The 15,006-nt window shown below is 52.4% G+C and overlaps 1 protein-coding gene across 4 annotated transcripts in view; it reads right to left on the minus strand.

Annotated features, from left to right (window-relative positions):
* Nucleotides 1–393: 393 nt before the first annotated feature.
* NKAIN1 (sodium/potassium transporting ATPase interacting 1) overlaps nucleotides 394–15,006 on the minus strand; it is a 51,640-nt gene continuing 37,027 nt past the window's right edge. Inside the window, exons 1-7 of one of the 4 annotated variants that reach the window (XM_047792979.1) lie at nucleotides 8,181–8,233; nucleotides 7,446–7,600; nucleotides 5,666–5,746; nucleotides 3,958–4,155; nucleotides 3,208–3,268; nucleotides 2,496–2,577; nucleotides 394–2,347 (exon numbers count right to left, since the gene is read on the minus strand). In XM_047792979.1, the coding sequence (XP_047648935.1) occupies nucleotides 2,338–2,347; nucleotides 2,496–2,577; nucleotides 3,208–3,268; nucleotides 3,958–4,155; nucleotides 5,666–5,746; nucleotides 7,446–7,556 (543 nt within the window). In that variant the 5' untranslated portion in view covers nucleotides 7,557–7,600; nucleotides 8,181–8,233 and the 3' untranslated portion in view covers nucleotides 394–2,337. Of the gene's footprint in view, nucleotides 2,348–2,495; nucleotides 2,578–3,207; nucleotides 3,269–3,957; nucleotides 4,172–5,665; nucleotides 5,747–7,445; nucleotides 7,601–8,180; nucleotides 8,319–15,006 lie in introns of those variants that run through there. The other 3 variants (XM_047792978.1, XM_047792980.1, XM_047792981.1) reach the window with 3 other exon arrangements.

The following is a 15,006-nucleotide window of genomic DNA, read 5'->3' on the forward strand; positions in this document are numbered from 1 at the left end:
ACTGGGATGCAGCAATCTGTGTCTGAAGCCCTGTCTGCCAGCTTATTCCAGGCCAGGAACTGAATTGTCAGGAAGAAGGCAGAGCCAGGATGCAAAGGATTTGAATGCATCAACTTCAAATGCACCTAATCAGAAAAATAAATAGAAAGCTCTCTAAGGGATTCTGAAGCCAGGTTTGGGTAGCCCCTGATGTAGTCCCCTCTCTGCCTTTTATGGATGAGGAAAAAGAGGGAGAACTCATCCAAAGCTACACAGTCAGCCAAAGGCACAGGCCAGTGCCCCAGGAATGTCTGACAATGACAGTGACGTAGATTCCAAACCTCTGCCCACCCTTCCTGCAGAGACTTCTCCCTTAGAAGAGCCTGTCAAGTCACGGGGCAGGAGGACAGGAAGAAAGAGAAGAAAACACCATCTTTAATCAACCCACCTGCACAGAAACCAGGGGACAACTCCCTGCTTTGCAAGGTCCCAGTGGGAGGAAAACTTGGTCTCCTTGAAAAAACCGTCTTATAAAAACAAAAGGCTTCAAAGCACCAGTGGCTAAACCCGTTGAGTAGAAAGGGGACTGGGGAGGGGTGGGGGTGGGAAGAGATGACAGCTGGCTGGGATGGGAGAAAAGAGGACTGGAGGCAGGAGTTGGCCCAGGGGCAGGGCAGCAGCCAGATCTGAAGGGAATTGTCGCCCTTTGGGGCTGTGCCCATCAGCCAACCGGGCCAACCATCCAGGCCTCGGTCTCTGCAGCGACCAGAGGAACTCCTGGGATTGGCTCTTTGGCACAGACCTGCAGATGGGATGGATGGTGGGGTGAGGTCTTAGTTCAGGATATTTTAGCCTTGGATGGGAGGGAAGGCTAGATCCGAGGAGGTGAGCATGGAATGGTCCCCACTGATGGGCTCAGGGGTGCAAAGCGTCCGCACTTCCCACTGGGACCCTGTGCCTCCCACCGTCCTTCCTAAGCCGGGGCCACTCCTGGTTCACAGACCAGAAGCTGAGGCCACACCCTCCTGTCCTCAGATGCACCAGCCAGTGCACAGGATGCAGGGTCCTTGGGGGTGTCTGAGGAGGGAGGTGGGAAGAAAGAGTTATCGTCTCTACTTGTTCTTAAGGAAGGGTGCTGGCCCTCCAGAGCCCCCTCCCCACTGTGACCCACACCCCCATTCTGCCTCTTCGGAACAAATTCTGGGCTTGACAGAGGTTGCTTCTGGAAACTGGCATAATCATGAATTCTAGTGATCTTTGAACACTGGTGCCCTTTTCCACTCTGGAACCACAGGTCTTCCAAGTGGTAAAGTGGCTGGAGCTGTCAGGGGTTGGTGGAATTGCTGGGGGTGGGGAATCATGGGTGCAGCAGCCTCAGGGACCTGGAAGGGGGGGCGGTGACTGAGTTGTGCCCTCCCCCCTTTGCTAGAGAGGTTGAAGGTTTTGCCAAGGGTGGACAGGGACTGAGTCTAAGAAGGCTTCCCTGTGGGTCAGGCTGAATTCAGGGCTCTAGGATCCATCCAGCCCATTCCCAACAGGAGAACAGGTATATTGCTTTAAGAGAGGCGTGGGCAAGTTGTGGCAGTGGTATGGAAGCGTAATATTGCACGGGTTCTAGAGTGTCCATGCTGCAAGGGAGCTTGGAGATGGAATTCAGAGACCAGACACCGGGTTTTGGAGTCTGAAACTACAGAGATCATACACTGCGTTCAAGGCCTGCCTCCACCAAAAGTCTAGCTCTGTGGCTTTAAGCAAATCACTTTACATCTCTGGGCCTCAGTTTCCCTATCTGCAAAATGGAGATTACAGTAAAATCCCAATATTGTCCACGGAGTTGAGAATCAAATGAAAAGGCTAGAAAGAGCTCTGTGTACTCAGGGATTATTTTAATTGAGGTGGGAAACTGAGGCCCAGAGGGCAAGGGCCTTGCCAGATATCACACAGAGAGTGATGGAGCTGTGATTAGAGCCCAGGACTCCTGCTCCTAGTTCACAGTAACTTTCCCCAGGGCTGGTGAATGAGTGTGGTGAGATGGGTTGCGTCTGTCCCGCCCTTTCTCTCTGGACAGGGGACAGGATGCTGGGTGAAGGGTGAAAGGGAGAGGCTGAAGAAGGAAGGGAGGCTCTAGCACAAGCCAAGGCTGAGATAAAAAAAATACAAACTCCGCGATCCCCCTCCCCCGCCCCACCCCTTAAGTCCAGGTTTCTAAGGGTCAAGTCCAAGTCCACTTCAGACCCTGATCGAGCCGATGCAGGCTGCAGTCTGGTCAGAAAGCCGCCAGGGGGCGCGCCTGTCATCTTGGCGGGAGCTCGAGGCAGCCGCGTCAGTCTAGCCGCCGGGGTGGGCGCGGGGCAGAAGCTACCCGGACCTGCCGGAAAAAAAAGCAGGTTAGGGAAGTGGACCCCCAAGTATTGAGGCGGAGAGATCTGGCTTCCTCCCGGCTCCTCCGTGCTCTTCTTTCTCTTACACTAACGCCCGGGACTCTCCACCCCACCCTGCTCCGCGCCATGACTCACGTGTACAGAGGCTGCAGTTGTAAATGCGAAGTCTTCTGGGGCGCCTGGTATCCGTAGGAATCAAAACCGCCGATGAAGTCAACTGCGGAAGGGGAGATGGCACGTGGTTAGAAATGGGTCTGCGGGAGGGCAAGTTATGGGAGGCTGGGTTCTGAAAGGGAGGAATCTTAGGGCCAGACCCCGTACTGGGCCTGAGGGATTGGGCTTTGCTGCAGTATCCCGATGCGTGAGCCAAGGCCCGAGACAGCTGGGGGACAGGGGGTAAGGGTGTGGATGGTGGAGGGGGACGGCGCTCTAAGGGAGAAGGCTCGGGGTGGAGACGGCGAGAGACAGGAGGGAGGCTGGCGGGGAGGGGGTGGGGGTGGGGGGGTAGGCAAGATCTCCCGGGGGTTGGGGGTGGGACGAACTGAGAATGGGCGGCGCTTAACAGGGGTAGGGCTGCGGAGCCCCTCCAAGGGACGCGGCCTAAGAGGGACGGGTAGGGGGAGCGACGCTGGGGCCTTGGACTGGGCACCTGGACGTCTGGACCACAGCCCCAAATGGGCTGGCTATGCAGATCCCTAGCCACCCTGCTCCTCTTCTTCCCCAGCCCCAAGAGGGGCTCCTTAACTGACCCAGTGCTCCCTCCCGCTCGGGCCCCTGTCCAGGGTGCTGACGGCGTGGGGTGGCGCGCGGCCAGGTTTTCCCACTTCCCTATGGGCCCCGCACTCACAGCTGTCCTCCTCCTCCAGGAATACTTTGCTCACGTAGCAGGCAAACACGAAGCCGAACAGCTGGGGAAGGACACATAGCGTCACGGAGGGGAGGAGGAGAGGGAGGCTCTTTCTTCACCCTCTGCCTGGCCCGCCCACACCTCCTGGAGGGATGTGTGTGCTAGGGGGAAGGCAAACCCATAGCAACTTCACGTTAAATGACTGTGCCTGAAACTTAAGACACCTGGTTCCATTCTTCGTTCTGGGAGTGTCACTCTGTACAAGTAAGTATTTTACCTTTTTGAGCCTCAGTTTCCCCAGTTGGAGCTGGGCAATACCTTACTGGCTTGTTAAGAGGAAAGAGGATTATGTGACTTTGTGTGTGTAAAGTGCCTCGGACACAACTGGCCCTCCTAGAAATGGAAATTACTATCTTGGAGTCATTTTTAATTTCTTCTCACAACTCTATGAGGTTGATATTATCATTCCTTTTTGAGAATAAGGAATCAAGCTCGGAGAAAGCCAGTGACTTGTCCAAGGTCATGCAGCAGGTATGTTGGAGATTTAAACTCAGGATTGACTCACGTCGGATGCCTCATCCTATTCATTAAACCTGCTCACTTCCTGAAGTGAAGGAAGGTGGTACAAGATACAGAAACAGAGCCAGGACGAAGCACAGCAGGGTTGTCCTTCTTAACAAGGGCTAAACAAAGGGGTGGGGGTGCCCTCCACCTCTGGGGGTGCATCAATTAAGGGACAGGAGAACTCACGGCCAGGAAGATTTGCAGGGCACTGCTAAGTGCTTCGATGTAGGGATAGTCAAGCAGGCAGCCGGTGACCGAGATGACATGGTGGTCCTCCAGGGCCAGACGGGAGTTCAAGACAGGTGTCACCAGGCAGCCTGGCCCATTCTCCATCCACCAGGAGCGGTGCAGGGATGTGTTGAAGGTCATGATGAAGTCCCGGTCCTGGGGGCAGAGGGGCCTAGGATACTGAGCTGGGTGGGGAGGGGGAAGGGGAATCCTCCCCAGGCTCTAGGAGACTTTACATAAGGTCTACCTCACACCCAGGTGGTTTTAACAGCTTCCTTTCCTGGCTTGGAAAGGAAAGGGTATGAAGTCTGTATCTGCAAGTTTATGTTTGGCCAGTAGGCGGCGCTTGATGACCATGCGGGCCTCATCGGAGATGGAAGAGGGACCCACAGGAGCCCTAGAATTTCAGGGCTGGAAGGGGCATTAACTGTGACCGTTTCCAATTTTCCAGCTATTGAAAACCTCAATACAGACCCCTTCATAGCCTATTTAGCCTCTCTGCTTCTCTCTGTGTGTGACCCTGGGCAAACCTCTCCTCTCTTTATAGTCCTTGGTCTCCCCTTTTGAAATGGAGAATGGGCTGGCCCAGATCAGAGGTTCTCACCCACATGTGCATTTACCCTGTTCATCAATCCATTCACTCATGTGGTCCATCCACAAGTCTTCATGGCATGCTGACCAGGTGCCAAGCACTGAGATGTGAGATCTCCTTTCATCCCCTCAGCAACCACATGAAATTGGGATTTCTATCAACTGCACTTGCTAGATAAGGAAACTGAAGCTCAGAGAGGGTAAGCCACCAGCCCAGGGTCATACGACTAGGAAATGGTTCAAGCTGGGATTTAAATCTAGCAGAAGTACAAAGCCAGGGCTCTCTTTCATATACCTTGCCTCCTTTACATCTAAAAATAGAAGTTGTGCCCTCCGGACTTGCTCTTCTTCAAGCTCAACACTCCCGCTTTCTTCAGCAGTTCTCCAGGGTCTGTTCCATTTTCCCAGAACAAACTCTATCTAGTCTCCTTTCCTCTGAAAAAGTATCGATCAGAATTGGACTCACATCTTTGACTAAGCAGCCGTACAAAGCACATCCTTTTTCACTCTTTTGCACTGAACACGGTTCTTGTCCACCAAATATTGCTGGTTTTTACTGAGATTGGGGTCAACTGGGACCCCAACCCATTTTCACACAGACTGCCCTTCAACCTCATCTGCTCCATCTTTTTTTTTTTTTTTGATCTTTTTAGGGATGTACCTGTGGCATACGGAGGTTCCCAGGCTAGGGGTCCAATTGGAGCTGTAGCTGCCGCTACTACGCCACAGCCACGAAGGATCTGAGCCTCATCTGCAGCCTACACCACAGCTCACAGCAGCGGTGGATCCTCAACCCATTCTGTGAGGCCAGGGATCGAACCCGAGGCCTCATGAATGCTAGTCGGGTTCGTTAACCACTGAGACACGACAGGAACTCCCTCCATCATTTGTTTTTGAGAAGTACAGAGGAGGTGTACAAAAACACAGGGATGCGGGTGGGGAGCAAAGATGATTTGAATGTGTAGAGGGTGGTCTCTTCAAGAGATGATGCCCAGACCAACCCCAAGGAGCCTGGGGGGTGGGGGATGGGGAAGGTCAGGCTCTGCCCTCTGGCACTGCCAGGCCTGAGGCTTACCTGGGACAGCTGTCCAACCTCCAAGTAGAAGCAGATGATAAACGCATTCCAGCCAACCCAGAGCACCAGCCAGGCTGCGTACTGGGGAAAGCAGAGGTGGGATCAGGGTGGGGCGTGGGGGAGTGGGGTGAGGGTGTATCAATATGCTGAGGAGATCTTTGCAGGGGAAATTATGACAATGCCTCACTCAGAGAGCTTACAAATCAATTTTCTTTCCATATGCACCTGTCTTTTTAGGGCCACACTTGTGGCATATGGAAGGTCCCAGGCTAGGGGTCCAATTGGAGATGCACAGCTGCCGGCCTATGCCACAGCCACAGCAATGCAAGATTCTAGCCGCATCTGTGATCTACACTGCAGCTCATGGCAATGTGGGATATTTCACCTGCTGAGTGATGCCAGGGGTCGAACCCGAATCCTCATGGATACCAGTTGGGTTTGTAACCTGCTGGGTCACAATGGAACCTCTACAAATCATTACAACACAGTTGTCCTTACAACAACCCTGCAGGGAGGGCACTGTCTTTCTCTTTAAAGATAACTAAGTTAAGGCTCAGAGAGGGTTACATTTTCCAAGATCACACAGCTAGGAAGGGGTAAAGCTGACATGTGAACCCAAGTCCTCTGGTAGCTAATCCTATCCATTCTGCAGAGAACAACAGACACCAGATGACATCCTACCCATGGCAAAGAACGAGACAGGAGCTGCATATTTCCAACCCCATCCTCTGCCTACAATTCCAGGGGCAGCCACCTGGCAGGCGATGTTTACAGGGGTGCTGGGGTCTTTCCTGAGCACTGGAAAGAAGGGTCCTCTCATCTTGTTAAGGGAGAGATTTGGAAGCCCTGTTCACTTGGCTTCTGGAACTGAGCCTGTGGGAGGTGGAGAGAAGCCCTAGAATGAGTGAGTGGGCTCAGGGGAGTGGCATGACATTACGAGTCATTGCTATTGTGGGTGTCAAACATTTATGTAGCAAATCTACTGAAAGCCTTTTCCTTCAAGAGAGGTGTGTGAATGGGTCACTGAGGAAGAGCAGGGGACAAGGCTGAGACTAATTGAAACTGGCAGTTTGATCATCATCAAGGACTGGGGCTTGGAAAGAGGAAGTAGGAGAGGAGAGAGCTAGGCACACAGTGCACTTCTGGGATTGGGGCACAGGAGGCACTGGCTTCCCTAGCCACTCTAGCCCACGTTATTTTATTCTATTTTATTTTTGTCTTTTTGCCTTTTCTAGGGCCGCTCCTGCAACATATGGAGGTTTCCAGGCTAGGGGGTCTAATCAGAGCTGTAGCCGCTGACCTACGCCAGAGCCACAGCAACACAGGATCCAAGCCCTGTCTGTGACCTACACCATAGCTCATGGCAACACCGGATCCTCCCACTGAGCGAGGCCAGGGATCGAACCTAAATCCTTAAGGTTCCTAGTCAGATTTGTTAACCACTGCACCACGACGGGAACTCCTTTTATTCCATCTTTTTTAGGGTCACACCTGCGGCACATGGAAGCCCCCAGGCCAGCGGTCAAAGCCACAGCAACTTGGGATCCGAGCTGGGTCCGCGACCTACACCACAGCTCACAGCAATGCTGGATCCCTAACCCACTGAATCAGGCCAAGGATCGAACCCGCATTCCCATGGATACCACTCAGGTTCATTACCGCCAAGCCATGATGGGAACTCCCAGCCCACATTCTTGATGCACATCAAGGGACAGAAGGCAAGCCTTCCTAAGCAACCTGAGAAACCAAACAAGACACTCTATCCCTCCCACGGGCTTACTGGGGCAGCGTGGGGATGCAGCAGGAGCCTTTGCTCTGGACGTGGTGCTCTAATCCTGCCACTTGTTAGCTGTGTGACTTTACGAAGCGTCATCACCTTTCTGAGCCTCATTTCTTCATCTGGACAGTGGAGATGGTAAGATACACCTCTCAGGGCTGTTGTAAAGATAAGGAAAGCAGGTGAAACTCTTCTCACGTGCCTGGCACATGGTAGGCACTCAATAATATAGCTTGCTAATATTTAGATTTTTCTCTAGGTAATTCTTTTTTTTTTTTGCTTTCTTAGGGCTGCGCCCGAGGCATATGGCGGTTCACAGGCTAGGGATCCAATTGGAGCTACAGCTGCTGGCCTACACCACAGCCACAGCAACGCAGGATCTGAGCCATGAGCCATGTCTGTGACCTATACCACAGCTCACAGCAACCCCAGATCCTTAACCCACTGAGCGAGGTCAGGGATTGAACCTGCAATCTCATGGTTCCTAGTCAGATTCGTTTCTGCTGTGCCACAGTGGGAACTCCTCTAGGTAATTCTTTAGGAAAAATATTAATCTCCTCTCCACTTAGAAAAGAAGCACTGGGATTTGAACATCCACATCACCAGCCAGGCTGGAGTCAAGACAGAGGCAGGGGTCTGGGTACCCGGGGTTTAGGGAAGCTCTGCCTGGAGATGGAGGGGGAATGGATGGAGGTGAGAAGAGGGGGTTGGCTTGGGCAGGGGCCAAGTGAGCCATACCAGAATGAGGTACCGGGAGCGGTACTGCACGGTGCCAAAGATGCCCAGGATAACTGCCATGATGTGCAGGAAGTTGGCTAGGATCGGAGCCCACTGGTAGCCCAGGAAGTCAAAGATCTGCCGCTCCAGCGCAGCCACCTGTGGGAAAGAGCAGGCCGAGGCCACAGTCACTCCCAAAGAGCAGAGGACTGGGACTCCTCCTTGACCTTGTGGTGATACTGGTTACCATGGTGATGAGGCACCACGCCTGGTGATACACAAGTCTCAGAGCCCTCCCAGCCCCACAGTACCAAGGGGGTGCTGAGAGGTGAGGACAAGTCTGTGAGGATGAGGGGGAATGCAGCCCTGACCGTGACTTTGGGATGGGCTAAAGGGTCAGGGGAGCTAGGGTTCAGAACACCTTCCTCCCCACCAAGAAGCCTCCCCAACTTCTCAGGGCATTGGGTCTCAGCTAGTGGATTCAAGATCCAGACTGCCCCACCCAAGCCACATGGACTGAGCGTCTGGGGGGGCAGTTGCCACAGCTCATGGCAGCACTGGATCCCCGACCCACTGAGCAAGGCCAGGGATCGATCCACAATCTCTTGGATACTAGTCAGATTTGTTTCTGCTGCGCCACAATGGGAACTCCCCAAATGGTGGTTTTAAACTTCTCTGTTTTGGAGGAATTTGTTACACAGCAAAAGCTAACTGATATAGGATGCAATCAACATTCCCTTTCCAGGAGCCCCTGGTTCAATCTTTCAGCTGATACAGTTAGGAACAAAGGTGCCAAGGATACCAATTGTTTTTTGGGTTGTTGTGCCTCCTCCCCTGCACCAGAGGCATAGGGAATTTCCCTGGCCAGGGATCGAATCTGAGCCAATGCTGTGATCTATGCCATAGCTGCAGCAGCTCCAGGTTCTTAACCTGCTGTGCCACAGTGGGAACTCCAAGGATACCAATTGCTATTGACCATCCCACATTCCTTTCTCTGTTGACAGAACCTATCTCTTTGTTCTGGACACAGAAACGTATCTCAAGTCCATGTGGCTTGGGTGGGGGCTGAGGCCACTTCTACTTCCCACAGTGGGTTTGTGACGAAGAGCTAACCAAATAACCAACATGGTGATATCTGTTCAGGGATGGCACTCACCCTGGGCCTACTCCTGAGAGTCACCCTGGGTATTTGCCAGAGCTTGGGGACAGAGATACTCTCCATCTGCCAGGATACTTGGCCGGGTATAGTGTCAGATGACAGCTGTTGGCTGCTGTCTTTGCCACCACTGGGGAGGGAGGGGGAGAGAGCCGGCTTGAGGAGGAAGCCAAAGCTAAGGGACAGAGAGTGAGGGGGGAACGCGTGAACAAGCAAAGGCAGTGTCTGGGAGATATCATTCTGGGTATGAGGATCTAGCCATGCCGCAAATGAACTCTCCTTTCTTGTACCGCTGATTTCTGTCACTTGCACCTGAGTGTCCTGCCTGAGACAGAAGGGGAGATAAGCGTGTCTGGCTAAAGAGAGAGAAAGAAGATCCTGATAAAGTAAGAAGATCCCAGGAGTTCCCGTCGTGGCGCAGTGGTTAATTAATCCGACTAGGAACCATGAGGTTGTGGGTTCGATCCCTGACCTTCCTCAGTGGCTTAAGGATCCGGCGTTGCCGTGAGCTGTGGTGTGGGTTGCAGACTCAGCTCGAGTTGCTGTGGCTCTGGCATAGGCAAGTGGCTGCAGCTCCGACTGGGAACCTCCATGTGCTGTGGGAGTGGCCCTAGAAAAGGCAAAAACACACACACACACAGAAGATCCCAGAAACCTTTTTCCTGGCAGGGAGGCAGGAGGAAGTGGAGCTAAAGCTGCCACACAGATGGCAAAGCTTGGGCAGAGACCCAGGAAGCAGCAGGCCCAACTCTGGTACCCACCCCACCTGGCACCAGCCTGCCTCTTGCTGGTGACTCCCCTTCCCAGGGCTCTGAAGATTGTAACAAGCTTTCCAAGTTCATCGCTCACTGCATGCTCCTTGGCAAAAAGGTGCCGCTGAGATCATTATCTCAGAAGAAAGAGACCAGGAAGCTCAGAGAGGAGAAGTGACTTGCCCAAGGTCACACAGCCTGGTGGTGACGGAGCTAGGCAGCCATCCTGCCTTTCGCTGCCTCCTGTCCCATCTTGGCACCAGCACACAGCCTTTCCCAGTTGGCACTGGCTCAGGAGTTAAGACATGTGGGTTCTGGTTGAGAGTCTGACACTGATTCCTGGTTTCCTTGTTCCAGGCTACCTTCCCTGCTGGGTCTTAGGCTCCTCTTCCATATGTAGAGGTCAGGCTATAAGACCTCTAAGGGCCCTTCTGGTTTCCAGTGACCCTGCTGATCTTGGGAGAGAAATTCCCCAGGCTGCTGCCCCTCCCAAAAGCTCCTGCCCTACTCTGGTTCTCCTTTCCACCCTGACTCGGCTGGGTCTTAGGAAGCCCTGGTAGTTTGGGGTCCAGCTGGATGCTCTCAACTCAGCTGGCGTGTGGTCCTGGCAAGGAGGTTGTGACAAAGTCACACAGGCTCATATTGTAGCTGGGGAGACACCCTGCCAGGACACCTTTATCTAAACCTGACATCACTCCCAGTGCAGCCCTTGCTCAACAATCCTATGTCCTTAGGGACCTCATTGATAGAGTGAGCAGCAATGGAGTTACTAAAGCTCAGGTTCAAATTGCAGTTCTGCTGTGTGACTCAGGGCAAATTACTTTCCCTTTCTGAGCCTAGTTCTTTAATTATAAATGGGGAAGATAAATCCCTCCTGAGAGAAGCTGTGGTGAGGATATGGAGACATCACATAAACTAATAATTACAATTAATATATGGTGGTTAATTAGTAGAAGACCTAACAGTCAGAGCTTCTAAGTTTGGCTTTGAAGGCTGCTAGGATCTGGCTCAATCCTTTATTCCCTCAGTTCCTGCCCTCAAGCTGGGGTTCCACCATCATTGCCCTTTTCCTATATCTAAGTCCTCCTCAGTTTTCTTTTTTTTCCTCCCTTTCTTTTCTTTTCTTTTCTTTTTTTTTTTTTGCTTTTTAGGGCTGCACCTTCAGCATATGGAAGTTCCAGGCTAGGGGCCGAACTGGAGCCACAGCGGCCAGCCTACACCACAGCCCAGCAACGTGGGATCCCAGCTGCATTGCAACCACACCATCGCTCACAGCAATGCCAGATCCTCAACCCACTGAGCGAGGCCAGGGATCGAATCTGCATCCCTCACGGATACTAGTCAGATTCGTTTCCACTGCGCCACAGCAGAAATTCCTCAGTTTTTAAAATATAGCACAATTTTCTCCTTTCCTAGGAAGACCTTCTGACTGGTCCGAAGGGATCTCTCTTTGCACTGAATATGGAAGACTGGCTGGTCTTGTCACTGTCAGCCATCCCTCCAGCCTCCCATCCAACACTCACCCACTCACTCATCAAAACCCCATCCATATCCATTTATCCATCCATCTACCATCTGACATGCCCTCATATCCATCCCAGGCCAATCATTTATTTATTCACAGGACATTTAGTCTGTGTCAGGCCCTGTGCTGACACCCCTGCCTTTTGGGAATTCAGAGCCTATAGGAGGGGAGACGGATGGAAAATCGGACAGTTACAAACCACTGTGATCAGTGCTATAACCCAGGCCTGAATGATGCTGCCTTTCCCTCCAATGGTGACTGCAGAGATTGATTTAAACAAATAGACAGATAGACAATTTTGAGATTCAGTGTGTTATAAATAATCCTCGGAGTTCCCCTTGTGGCTCAGCGGGTTAAGAACCCAACAAGTATCCAAGAGGATTCGGGTTCAATCTCTGGCCTCACTCAGTGGGTTAAGGACCCAGCATGGCTGCAAGCTGCAGCATAGGTCGCAGATGTGGCTCGAATCAGTGTTGCTGTGGCTGTGGAAGTGGCCAGCAGCTGCAAGCTTCAATTTGACCCCTAGACTTCCCAGGAAGTTTCCTAGCCTGGGAACATCCATATGCTGAAGGTGAGGCCTTAAAAAGTAAAAATAATTATAATCTCAATTATAATGTTTTTGGCCACACCCATGGCATGTGGAAGTTCCCAGGCCAGGGATCAAACACATGACACAGCAGTGACCCGAGCCTCACAATGACAATGCCAGATCCTTAATACACTGAGCCACAAGGGAACTCCTAAAGTTGTTGGATTTTATTCTTTCTTTTTTTTGTTTGACCGAGCCCATGGCATGCAGAAGTTCCCAGGCCAGGCATCAAACCTGTGCCACAGCAGTGGCAACACCGGGTCCTTAACCCGTTAAGCCACCATGGAACTTCCTAAAGTTGTTATTTTTCATTAGAAAACCAAGCCAAATTCCAGAACTCCTGCTTGTGCAGCAGTGATATGCCACTAATAAACAAAGATAAGAACAAAAAATAGGAGAAATAGCTTCCCCATCTGGTTGCAATGGCTTAGAAACAATCAGCTGAGAGCAGTGGTGGTTGCAAATCATAACTGACCTTGGAGTGTCTCTCTCACTTTGATGGGAGGACTTGTGCAGAGATAAGTGCAACCTACTCCTTTGCAGAAAGTTCAAGTGCACTGAGAAGGAAAAAGCAACTTTGGGGATATTTTTCCCTAGTCAGTCCACAAGCCAGATCAAGCTGACTTTTTTTTTTTTTTTTTGTCTTCTTGCCTTTTCTAGGGTCGCTTCCCGCAGCACATGGAGGTTCCCAGGCTAGGGGTCTAATCGGAGCCGTAGCCACTGCAACGGGGGATCGCGTCCTTGACCTACACCACACACAGCTCCCCACAATGCTGGATCCTCACTTAACCCACTGAGCATGGCCAGGGATCGAACCCGCAACCTCATGGCTCCTAGTAGGATTTGTTAACCACTGCGCCATGACGGGAACTCCTCAAGCTGACTTCTTCAGTTTCCCTCCAAAGTGGGCAGCACAGAAGCTTCTGTGGGCAGTGGATGCAGCCTCCCGCCTGATCTCCTGATAGAAGGAGAGGCTGGCTACCATCCCTGCTGAGCACTTTTTCTTTTTCTTTTTTTGCTTTTTAGGGCCACACCCACAGCACATGGACGTTCCCAGGCTAGGGACTGAATCAGAGCTACAGCTGCCGGCCTACAGCACAGCCACAGCCACACAGAATCCGAGCCATGTCTGCAACCTACATCACAGCTCATGGCAACGCTGGATCTTTAACCTACTGAACAAGGACAGGGATCAAACCCACATCCTCATGGAACCTAGTCGGGTTTGTTAACCGCTGAGCCAGGAAGGGAACTCTCTGAATGCTTTTTCTAGAGCACAAATCTAGTCAAGTCACTGTCATCAATGCAGCCCAGAGAGCCTAGGGTAATCCCTAGGGCTTCTGGGCCAGCCAACTCCCTGGTCACACAGCACTCCAGAGAAGCAGGACGAGTCCCCTGGCTGTAGTCCCTGAGGGGCACATGAGATCCAGTCCCCCCAGCCTCACAGCCCTGTCCAGATCTGTCAGCGCCCACAGAGGAAGTCCCACTTTCCTGCCCATTAAGCCCTCTCTGTCCTTGATCCACAACACGCCGTCCCGTCCTCTGACCCAGCCCTCCCCTGGCCCCTTGCACCAGCCCTTCCACATCAGCAAGTGTCTCCCTGGCCTCGGCACCTCCCCTAAGAGGCGCCCCCACCCCTTACAGTGGCACCCAAGGAGGCTGCTTTCTCCGCAGTCTTCTCAGTGACTGATTCTCTTCTCTTGTCCCGTGTTCCTCAGGTCCAAAGGTGGGGTTGGTATCCTCTGGGGTCCTGAAACTGCCTGTAGAACAGCATGAGTCTGTGGTCTCGCCATCCACTGGCCTCTGGGTCTCACCCCTTCTTCTTTTAAAAATAAATTTTTTTAAGGCTGCACCTGTGGCATATGGAAGTTCCCAGGCTAGGGGTCAAATCCAAGCGGCAGCTGCGGTCTACACCACTGCCACGGCAACACCGGATCTAAGCCGCATCTGCAACCTACGCCATAGCTTCCTGCAATGCCAGACCCTCAACCTACTGAGGCCAGAGATCAAACCCACATCCTCATGGACACTATGTCAAGTTCTTAACCCACTGAGACACAATGGGAACTCCCAAATGGAAGGCTTTTTTGCTTTTTTGTTTTGTTTTAGCCACCCCAAGGCATATGGAATTCCGAGGCCAGGGACCAGATCCAACACTGGATCCTTAACCCACTGGGGGGGCCAGGGATCAAACATGACTCCCAGAGCCCCAGAGACATCGCCCATTCCGATCCCACTGTGCCACAGCAGGAACTCCTTGTCCTCAGTTTGATACCTACATCATCTAGGTCAGCTTTGACATCTGGGGGCCACCCCCTCCAGCACCCCAACCTTTCAGACTCTCAACTCTTCCTCCATTCTTCCTCGTTCACAGCCACCTCTAGACTTGTCATCACCTGTAACTGCCCTGCCTCCAAAGTTGCCAACTGGCCAGCTCCTCTCGGACCACTTCAGTTTGCCTCCCAACACCCTTCAGGATGATGAGCCCAGCCCAGGGCACCCGGTCCCCAGCCCCAGCGGTCCCCCACCCCATTCCCCACTTCGCACCCCAGCTCAGCCTGCTGGGATCACAGGACCCCTCGCTTCAACATCAGCTTTGCCTGTAACCCAAACTCTCAACCTCCTCTGCCTTTTCATCATGTCCATCAGGAAAAGCCCACACCTGGATAAACCCAATTAACAGTTTCCTCTGTGCTCGCAAAGCAGCCCAGCACTGCTGGAGAAAGTCAATCCTCGGGGCAGACTGGGGCCACTGGAGATGCAGAATCATCCATTCTAGAAAGGCCTGATGCAGGAGTTCCTGTCATGGCACAGCAGAAACAAAT

This window comes from Phacochoerus africanus, chromosome 8 (genome assembly GCF_016906955.1).
Source record: "Phacochoerus africanus isolate WHEZ1 chromosome 8, ROS_Pafr_v1, whole genome shotgun sequence".
In the NCBI taxonomy this organism is placed as follows: domain Eukaryota; kingdom Metazoa; phylum Chordata; class Mammalia; order Artiodactyla; family Suidae; genus Phacochoerus; species Phacochoerus africanus.